Source organism: Amblyomma maculatum, chromosome 2 (assembly GCF_055883805.1).
Source record: "Amblyomma maculatum isolate TAMU_Amacu chromosome 2, ASM5588380v1, whole genome shotgun sequence".
In the NCBI taxonomy this organism is placed as follows: domain Eukaryota; kingdom Metazoa; phylum Arthropoda; class Arachnida; order Ixodida; family Ixodidae; genus Amblyomma; species Amblyomma maculatum.
This window is the reverse complement of record NC_139345.1, coordinates 99,833,740-99,844,696: the sequence shown is the minus strand read 5'-3', so window position 1 is coordinate 99,844,696 and position 10,957 is coordinate 99,833,740. Positions and strand designations below refer to the sequence as shown.

The window sequence follows — 10,957 nt, the reverse complement described above, 5'->3', positions numbered from 1 at the left end:
GCGGAAGATACGTGCGCCACAATAGATTACTGGTCTTGCATACAAACAAAGAAATGCACAAGCAAGGCTATTTTATCGTTCAGAGGCAGTGAACAAATATGTACTTAAGAAACGCGCGATAAAGTGCTGATGAAATGTTAGGAGTAGAACAGATATAAAAAGAAACTCATGGCACAAATCTATGCTCGACGCCCGATGCGATTGGCCAAATTTGTTCTGCAGTAAGTCAGTCTTGCGAATTCTTCTGCTTGAGGAAATGGCAATGTAAACTAAAAAAAAAAAGCCTTGTTATAAGGTTAGTGTGAAGAAAGTTCATGCTAGAAAATTAAATTTCAATGATGAATGCTTCAGTGAAGAAGAAATTCAGTTATGACGGGTACATAAAGTTGGTAAAAGTCATTTGCTGGAAAAAAGATGCATGCCTTTGAACGTTTGGGCTGGACAATACGCATTTTCTGGGGTTATTTTGGTGCGATTTAAGATTATGTGGACACACTAACGTAGCGCATAAACTATATATATATATATATATATATATATATATATATATATATATATATATATATATATATATATATATATATATATATTAACATAGTAATAAGCAAAGTATTTGATAATCAGTGAAAAGATGCAAAAGATAAAGCATTCCGTCAAGCCAGCAAGGCAAGCTTGCGACACACGGCACCGAGTGGTGGCCGAACAGCGCTTTCGGTAGCCCGAAACACAAAAAGCTGCAAGGACGAGTCATTGGAAAAATGAGCACTTGTGGTAAGGGTTCATGCGCGATCCCTTGCGGCAGTCGAAGGCAGACGCGAATGGCGCGAAGTTGCGCATGGCCTTGTTGCAGTCGTCCCCATAGAGGACGGGCACGCTGCCATCGCGATGGGCACACATGCCGCGGCAGATGGCGATGAAGAACGTCTGCTCCTCGGTGAAGTTTTGGGTTGTTTTAAATGACTGGCCACGGCTGAGTGCAGATAGAAAGGCTGCATGCACGAGCTCGAGCGCCGGCACTTCGGGGAAAATGTCTTGGACCCCGGTGGCTTGGAAGTCCGCAAGGTTCATGCACTGCCTCCTCTCGGTGACCGCCTCAGTCCATGCGGTCGACTCCGATCTGTCTGGCACCATCTCGCCGTTTGGGCCAATCTGAGAGAAAGCGAGATGTCACTAAAATTGCGAGTACCGTTGCATGTGCCTGCGCAGCCATATTCCCTCGTTACAGTAGGGATGTGGATGTCGCACTTCATTAGGTGTACTCGAGAACGCTTGCATCACCCTACCAGTGTTTGATGCCCATAGTTCGTTCTTGTTAACCGATTATATCCCAAGAACATACTAAAAACGGCTCTGTGCATGAGGGCACCCATTTCTGCGACCTTCATGGTTGCATATTCTTGGGCAAATGTTTTATGCATATACAACCCTTTGTGCATTTCCCGCCTCACCTGACCTTTCATGTCCGCGGCTGCAACCTTAACTCCAATGCCAATCTTCTCCAATATGTCCCATCCCGCTTTTGTTTTCGAAAGCCTGCCGAGTTGCATCACTAGGTGCGCCTCCTATTGTTCTTGCAGGCTGCTGCGCACCCATAATTAGCCTTTCGGTAGACGTATTGTTAGGTGACCCAAAGGCCACCTTATACGCCTGTCTAATCATAGCATCTACCTTGTTTGTCTCCGCGTCCAATTTTTTTTTAAGGTGTAGCAAATACTATTCCACTGATCACGAACGCCTGCACATAGCTGACATAGCTCCTTTTCCCACACCCCTCCCTTACGATTGGCGATTCTCCTAATGAACTCGTTTCCCTAAAACCTCCCTATTCTTCCGGCTAGTCTGCGTAGATACTGCTTTTCTTCAAGTGCACGCGAGCTCAAGAGCATCCGGGTACGAGGAGAGATCGCGATGTGACCCCAGCTGCGTGAGCATCTGCCACTATTTTCGAAGGGGATTAATAACTCTGAAGGAAACTGAGTTACATAGCAAAAACGCAGCTGGTGCCGCGTACGTGTGGGCGCAAACATTATTCGGCGTACCGTCTGAAACTATTTATTGACAGAGAGTAATGGGTCACCGCGGAGACCACTGTAAGAAAAACAGTATCCCCAGTAGAACGAGCTGGAATAGCCGACCTGAACAGCGTGCAACTGGACGCTGCAGCTGCGAAGCGTTGGGTAGAAGTGCCAAAAGTAATCGAATGGAAACGCTACAACAACGTACTTGAGCAGAAATTGTCTCTTATCGGCGTTAAAAAGAAACTGGTTGTTATGAAGCAATATCTGTGTCACTTCGCAGCAACAGGCGCAGCAACAGGTCGCTCCTTCGCAGCATCGGAGGCACGCTTTCTCCATGTAAAATTCTACACAATGATGGCCGAGCTGGTCACTGTCAGTCTTATATCCCATGTGATTAGAGCGCTTCACATCACGACTGCAAATGTGAGCCGACTACCTTTTGGCCAAAATAAATTTAGTGAGCGCATGCGATTACAGTTCTGGACTTTACACTACTCGACTGCAGTTGCAGAGAAACTGAAATAGACTTTCATGAGAAAACAAGCTGCATGGTGCGGCCCTTCCCAGAATGTGATGTTTCATTGGCACACATGCCTCTCCCAGCTGGTATAGTGGTTAAGATGCCCTACTACTGTGCTGGAGTTCGCCGGGTTAGGTCCTGACCGACGACCACTGCGTTTCGATGGAGGCGAAACGGAAAGGCGTCCCTGTGCTCTACGATGTCAGTACACGAACCCCCCCCCCCCCCCCCCCCCCCTCCCCCCGGTGGTCGAAATTACTCTGAAACTCTCCACTATGGTTCTTTCTCTACACTTTCACTTCCACCTTCCTCCCTTCCTTTACGCTTCTGTTTAGGTGTACTCCGCACAAGTGTGGCAGATACTGCGACTTTCTATCTTTTGAACCAATTATTATTATTCACTAGCACACACAGTGCAGTGGTTCAACAGTGTATACCATTGGGTTACTGTGCAGGATAACCCGGGTTGAAACCCGGTCAGACTGGTCGCGTTGAAATGGGATCAAAACGAAGTTTAAAGGCATCCGCGTGCTGTGAAAATAGCTCTACGATTAAGGTTCAAACTTCCTTTTGCTGGACAGGACATTGTCAGCATATGTTCATAAGTACCTGGAAATAATTTCGAAGCCCTCCGCGGCCGCACCTCTCTTTCATTCTTCTTTCTTTCTCTTCCTTCACGGCGTTGTAGAGGAGTCCACGTAGCAGGTAATTACTGGGCTCGTTTTGGGAACCTGTAGTTATTTTCAGGAGATTGTCGCATGGACAATACGGCTAAGTCGTGGTATTAATAAGCAGTACCAAGTAGGAGTGCCAGGTAATAGGGCTAAGTAGGGTGGTACAATGTTAGCAAAGTAGTAGTGCTATTAGTAGTGCTACTTAGGTGTGCAAAGTAAGAAAGCTAAGTAGTATCGCCATATATTAAAGCATATAGTAGTCCTGGCTAGGGCTCTAATTTGAGTAAAGTGTTGCTCTAACGAAATATGTTGCTACTGTTCAACCTAAGTTGTGAGGCGGTCGCATAAGGCCGCTACACTATCGCGCTCAACGAGCGCACCTCAGGTGCGTACAGAATGCTCGCCCGGCATAAGAACGAAGGGGCATCGGTTCTAATCCTACTTTTTCATTTCCGCAGAAATGTTTTTCTTCTTTCTTAGGAGGGAGTTTAGGGAATTTCTTTGCCGCGGCGCCGGGCCTTTCGGTGTGCGTGTGCTATAAACCTATTACATTAAAACATTTTAACTTTAATGTCGGGACATGAGGGAAGCTCGTGTCCCTTATTCGGTATTCTATGGGAGCAGTTGGGGAGAAAGCGACAATTACCGAGACGCGACAATTACCGAGACAGACACTTCCTCGTGTACAACTTCGTCGTTCACTTCGCAGTTTTTGACGCCCTCTTTTATGTTACTAGTATAGTGGTGATCAGTGGCGGAATTTTGTATTGCCTATATTCGGCTCATGAGATCCCTAACAGGCTACCCGTCATCGACACTAGCCAAAGGCAATAAAATCAAACTTTATTTTGTATCTCAAGGAGGAAATAGCGTGGCGAGTAAAAGTCACTTAAGGACGGCTTGATAAAGCCCGGACACCTCTACACCCATCTCTAAACATCAGCGATGTGATTGAATATCTAAACATCAGCGATGTGATTGAATATGAGCTTGATAGCCTTCGTTTTATGACTTCTTTGCGTTTCATCTGCTTACCCGCTGCAAGTCACGACTAGGTCGAGCATGCCCGTTCACTGAAATAAGGCTGGCTTTTAGTGATCATGTCCGACTCGTAGCGCTCAGTCTTTTTGTGTTTTACGTTACTATTCATATCAATGAAAAAGCTACAAGCAGGAAATCGATTGAAGAATGGTGAAACATCGCTGGAATTGTTTGGAAGATGAACGCTTGGTAAGAGGCAGCGTGAGCCGCTAAGGTTTTGCGCGTCGATAAACGGACATGCAGGACAGGGCACATGGGAAACCTTCAACAATGAATAAAAAGGATACATATCAATGCTTACTGCTGTTCGACGCGAACAGAATAAGGATGTTCATTAAGATTATTCGATTACTAAAAACAAAAGATTCAAGCATTCAAGTACTACATTGCCATTAACGAGTAGCAGCGACACAGGCAATAGGTGAGCACGTGATGGCTGGGAAACATTGTGATCGAGCAGCGGTATGGGTGATGCATGGACGCTTGACGACTGGGGAACAGCCTACCAAGTGCCATCTCGCTGTATAGCCAATGTACGCTCGAGCTAAGAGGTCGCACAAATGACATATATTGTTAGGAGCATTTGAGGAAGAGGAAAGCCTTATTGGCATTGTCCCATGTCCTTACAGAAACGCCTTAAGCTTTTGAAACACCACCCACGGATGTCACATCGCATTCACTGTCATTGTACTGGATGACTGCTATTTCAGAGGTGGATATACCCTCCTAGTTCTAGCACCTCACATCCAAAAGAACGGCGAAAAACACCGTGACCCCGAGGAAACTCAAGTATGTGTCAGGCGCGATATCTCACCTCATGTGTAGAGTTGCGTGCCACCACAGAGGCATGAAGGAGCACTATCTATGTCATCTCATTCAGGCCTTCGCCCTCAGCCGTTTATTATACTCAGTTTCCTATCTCTGACTCAACGGCAAAAAACGGACGCCTTGGACGTAATTTACCGTTTTATTCGTCCTGTTACGCACGGCTTTTAGGACGAAACTACACCTGAGAATTAACAATTTCACAGAAAGAACCTGGGCCTCCTGAAAACCGTTCGGCAGCTTGTGGAATCCCATCGCTAAGCCCAATACTTGCGCCTCACCCAAACGGCCACTGGTCGTCATACTCCGCAGTCTTTCAACGTTTGCATTCCTTCTCATCAAACCTCTCCCTACCGATTACAAGCTGCCTCGCCAAGCCGTAAAAGAGGCAATCCACAAATACTATACGGCCACGCATTGAAGGCAGTATGGGTGGACGTTGCATCCACGAAAGAGGAAGATGTGATGACCATCGTCACTTGCTCCCTATCGAGAGCAGCCATAGCCTACGCATATACACACATAGCCTACGCATATACACACATAGAAGCCCACTATAAGAGCTGACTCAAAAACCGCGATATCAAATTTCGCGCGTGGCACAGTTCACGTCCCTGCGTCCAGCATAATGAGCTCGCCCACCGCCAATCCGTACAGAAATGTGGAGCTGATACGAGTATCTGTGCACTCGATGAATCCTGGTAACGAAGCCGATAATGCGGTAGCCTTAGACTCTTTAACCCGGGCGCCGGCGGCCTCCAATGCGGGATTTACATGGGATCTCAAGCACTCTTTCAGGATGTTTATGAAGGTAAATTGGGCGGCGCGACTGCACTACTTAACCCCAAACCCCTCTCAAAACGACTACCACCAGACGCTCTTGCAATGCCTTAAGATGCGCACCCTCCCGTCTACTTATGTTAGCTCCCACTACCACCAAACCATCACCGCCTCTTCTGGCTCCTTTGCAACCACCCGCCGCAACCTTCATCCATATCGTATTCAACGCCCGGTGGAATCGCATTTTAGGAAACGTAGCGCAAAGAAGACAAGGACAAAAAAGAAGGAAACACACACGAGCGCTTTTTTTTTTGTCCTTGTCTTCTTTGCGCTACGTTTCCTAAAATGCGAATGCACCAACTCGCCCAATTTAGCATTCTTGCCCGGTGGAACATCTGTGGGGGTCTAGAGCACTTCGCCACATAGGAGAGCTGCGAGACCCTGCTACGCTCTGAGGACTAGATCCGGCAGAAGACTGCCATGAACTGTAGGAAAATGAACTTTGTTGTGTAGAGGGATCGCGTGCGGGCACAGGGGCCTACGTATCTGAAATCCCTCTTTTTCAATGAATGTTTTCTACAACTACCACTATTTTAACAGGCCGCTAAGGTGTGCGTAGGATGCCTACGTCTTCCGAAGAAGTCGGGAGACCGAAAACTAAATACAGCAAGTTACCAGAACACATGTTTAGGTGGTGGACCAAGACTATAAGTGAAACAGTCTGCCACCTTTGACTCACCTTAAAGGTAATGCGATAGCTCTGTGTTTGGATCCATTGCGTACTGACGAAGTGGATGAAATGGACAGCATGCAGCGCACAGCAAGAACTTGGCATCAATGTACTGTTTGACGATCCCAGCAGCGGTAGTTACGAGATTCCGTTATTGTGGCAAGTTGGCCGTGTTGGTACATAGTTCTCAGCACCCGTCCTTGTAATCTCGTTCTTGTCCGCGCCATTTTTGAGCCGCTTTTCCGTTATCGCTTCCCAAGTGATCCTTGCATTTTAATCCGTTCTTCTCCGAAAGGTTTCTTTTTCTCTGAACTTGACAAGGGCTCAGAGATAATAGGAGATTCCAGGTTGGGTTTGACCGAGCTGAGTAGTGCCTTAAAACTGAAATGCATTGGTTCAAGAGCAAGTAAAACTATAAGCAGGAATATATTGCTATATTTAGCAGAAATATTTAGTGAAACCTAAATGTTTCGACCACCTGGGGTTCTTTAACGTGCACTGACATCGTACAGCACACGGGCGCCTTGCTTTTCGTCTCCATCGAAAAGCTGCCGCCGAGGCCGGGATTCGATGACGCGGGATCGAATCCCGGTCTCGGCGGCAGCTCACTACGGCGTCTCTCATAGCCTTAGTCGCCTTGGGACGTTAAACCCCACAAACCAACCAACCAACCTAAATGTTTCCCTGTCTCAGTAGCCGGAGACCCGGCAAACGCATTGCGGTGGTGGAATGACCCAAGGGCCGAGGGCCGCATATTCGGCTAAGAGCGAGTGCTCGCCCTCTACGGAGGCCCATATGGGAGCTCGACTCGAATTGTCTGACAGTCAAATCCTACGCTGCCCACATTCCCCTCCAACTTCCCATAACCCTGTCCCAATTCCTATTTCCCATTACCCTACAACCCATCCCTTCCGCTACTTCCCAGGGGAGATACGTGGGGTCTCCCCGGGCCCGCTTCCTCGGCTGTGGGTCGCTTTAGTAGCACCTCCCCCTTTTATTTAATAACTTCCAATCAAAAACTTTTGTCTCATTGACCTATTCATTTATTTTTCGAATTGCGGAACTTTCTCTCCCCGCGATACATTAGTGGTGCGGGCGGAGTCTGACTTTAGACTCCACCTTACCTTATATGCCCTTCGGTTGAAATAGTTTCTATATTTATTACATTACGCATGGCAACATTTTGTCAAATCGCAGTACGGCAGGGCAGCGGGATTTGAAAGAAAACGTGTAGGATACGCGCGCGGTCGGGAACGAAAAACATCAGAATGAAGGCAAAAAAAAAAAAAGAAACCAGAATAAAGCATTGATCACCAGTTGACGCCGTCACGATGCGTAACTGTTGCCAGTGCGTTTCGAGAGGAAATATCTTCTACTGCTTATTCGCGAAGACACGTTTTTCTAACGCTCATATAGCTTTTGGACCAGCGAACGGGGACTCAGCTGAAGTTGGATTGCTCAGCTACAAACTTACACCGCTGGGTAGAAGACTTGGTTTCATGAAAATACTTATTTTCCATACTCCACAAGTCATTTTACATTTTTTCACACCTCCGGCGCCAAAGAAAAAGCCTGTAGCTACTAACGTGCTGTTTTCACAGTAGCTACAAAGAGCCCAAACTGAGCAGAAAATTTGTCGCCATTTCTAGAGTCAGCTAGTATTCCAACAACTATACTTCACCTTTGCAGCGTTTCGCAAAGACGGAATGGCTATCCGTGAGAAATCTGACGCTTTTGCTGTTGCACCAGCATGCTTGACAATATTCTACTCACCACAAGCTCCAGGCTGTCAAAGGACTTCGCCAGCTGCTGAGCGAATGCAAACCCCAAGCCGCTGTACAGCATGACAGGCGTGCTTCTGCCGTAGTAGACAGGCGGAGCCAGTGCGGCTACCGAAATAGTGACCGCGTCCAGTAGGCGATCGTAGTCAACGAGTGGCAGCCGCGAGTTGCAGGGCAGTGCGAGAGCCATGCTGTACTGGTTGTCGGCAGTTACCTCTCGGAGGCGGTGATGCCCATCAACCCAGAACTCGAAAAACGTGTCTGCGTGAGACAAGAACGGCGCGTACATTTCATCGATGCCTGACCGCGTAAGCAGCTGTTCCGGAGGCCATAAATGTATTTTCACTTGTTCCAGCTTTTTCAGCGCAGCTTCCTTCGAGGCATCCTTGTTCCATCGGATTGAGTCAATCTTATCCAGGGCGGCTTTCGTAATATTGCCCAGCGCGAATGTGATATCGCTACGCACCTTCTTCGGGAATCGTGCGCTTACGTACAGAGATGCGAGCAGCACGCCATAGGACACTTCCACTTCAGAAGCGCAAAACACAGGCCGTGCAGTTGGCGCCAAGCCGTCATCAACCATGGAGATGCTTCCTAAAGGTAGGTGCGTTACCACAAAGAACCACCCTATGTGCTGCAAGAGTTCATTGCGACTGTAGCTACCGAATAAAGAGTCCACAGCCTGTAGCAAGGCGACATCGCTGACGAAGATAACTTCAGTGTCAGTAAAATTTGCCGCGATCTTTACGTTCTCGTTCAGCGCAGCCATCCATGTCATAAGACTGATGTTCCCAGTGAACTTGGCAATGTTCTTCAGTTGGAAGCGTGCCGGAGTTGGTGTCGTGCGTTTTTCTACTGACAGCAGTTTTTTCAGTACATCTGTCATCATTGCTGACGACTTGGAAACCTCGTCTATCCTTGGCGATCGAGCGCTCTCATTAACCAAAACCGCCAGGTATGTTAACCAGTGTCTCTCGTAGGCACGACTCGATATCAACTCAATGTGCTGGTTGGCCCAAAAAGGCACGTATTTCCCCTTGCTGAGCATTGTTGCCACCAGGTCACCGTGGTCGTCACGCTGCACCCGGACGCTCATCCAGAACGGCAGCTGCCAGTTAAAGGCCAGATCTAGCAGCACACTGAGTGGAGAGACGTCCTTCTGTGTCACTTCCGGCCACGGTATGTTACGCTCACGCATGAAACCACGGAGCAGAGCCAATGCCCGAGCCGCGTCTTTTGGCTCCTGCTGCATGCACGTGCGGAAGGCTGCATATGCCTTCGCGGCAGCCATGACACGACCGGCACCGTCCTCCAGAAGAGGGGCGACCTGGGCAAACCACGCAGCGAGCAAATCGTATTCCGATGTTTTGGAAGAGGCTTCAGATGAGTGCTTCCATGAGGCGCATGTGAAAGCGGAGAAGTCCTCGCACGGATCCACGCTGTTGTTCAAGCGGCTGCTCAGCCAACTGTCATGTGCCACGCAATCCTCGCTGGTGCACAGCTGCGGCACCTTGGTGATTCTGCGCCGCATCATTAGCACGCCCACAGCGGTGAATCCCAGGACTGCCACGGTGAACGAGAACAACACACAGAACACCTTCCACTCCTCTTCCTCCTGCGTTTGCTCCTCGCTTCGGTTCAGTCCTGAGGCATTTACCTGCTGGAATGATATGCACCAATCACATTTATATCTGCAAATAATGAACGCCCTTTCTCTTCACTCCTTAAGCGTTTCCTTATTGCTCACCAAAACCACAGTTCAGAACATGACGCTAAGCGTTAAGATTACCATGGTACTGAATCACGCTGCTATGAGATATCGTATGGCCACTCACCGCGCTGGGCAACTGGAGGCTACTCATCCAGGCAGACTGCGGCGAGGGTGTCGGCTCCAGGCTCTTGCTCCGCACCGTAGGGACAACCGGCTGATAGCTGGGTACTATGTCTTTTGGTGGCTGTACGTGTATGTCTGGTGCTGGTGGCATGGTTGCAGAAGGAGTATCCACTGGCTCCTCTATAATCCAACGGGCAAGCGGCGATGGCTCACATTTCCCCGCTTGAAGAGTTCCGGAACTTGTTCTGCGCCAACGGGAACAATGTTTCGAACATCGTTGATAACCTGACGGCAATTTCTGCAGCCGCACTCGCTGCAACTGTGACTGGGTGTCCAAAGTCATATGCCATGTTACGTCGTGCCCGAATTCAGCACAGGCGCTGGAGCAATGTATAGTAGGAATTTTGCCGCACGTGCATACGCATCGCCTATTGACCTTGCCACTTTAGGCGGCCCTTATTATTTGATGGCATAAATAAAGATGTGTGTACGTTCGTGCGTGTGCGTGTGTGTACATGCGTATGTCTGCTTGTGTGTCGAGCCCATGTGAAGGTACTAGGAATCAAAGTTTCTAGCTTGCCCGTGAAAATAAAAAGAACAAAACCGAACTAGCGACCGGGAATAGAAGTTATTGAAGCAACGGTGTTCTATATTGTTACATGGCCCTTGCTATGGGCGTATGTTTGTGTGTCATGCCTGTGTACGGTGCGGAGAGGACGTTAGTGTGTTCGCGAGCTTATCGCTGTGAGATGTG

At 48.3% G+C, this 10,957-nt stretch overlaps 1 protein-coding gene across 1 annotated transcript; it reads right to left on the bottom strand.

Annotated features, from left to right (window-relative positions):
• Positions 1 to 747: 747 nt before the first annotated feature.
• Positions 748 to 10,354, bottom strand: LOC146199386 (endothelin-converting enzyme 1-like). The gene is made up of 3 exons (XM_084592119.1): positions 10,205 to 10,354; positions 8,362 to 10,026; positions 748 to 1,149 (listed from the first exon to the last, which is right to left on the bottom strand). The coding sequence occupies exons 1-3, from the start codon at positions 10,352 to 10,354 to the stop codon at positions 748 to 750; spliced, it is 2,217 nt and encodes a 738-aa protein (XP_084448245.1).
• Between the last annotated feature and the right edge of the window lie 603 nt (positions 10,355 to 10,957).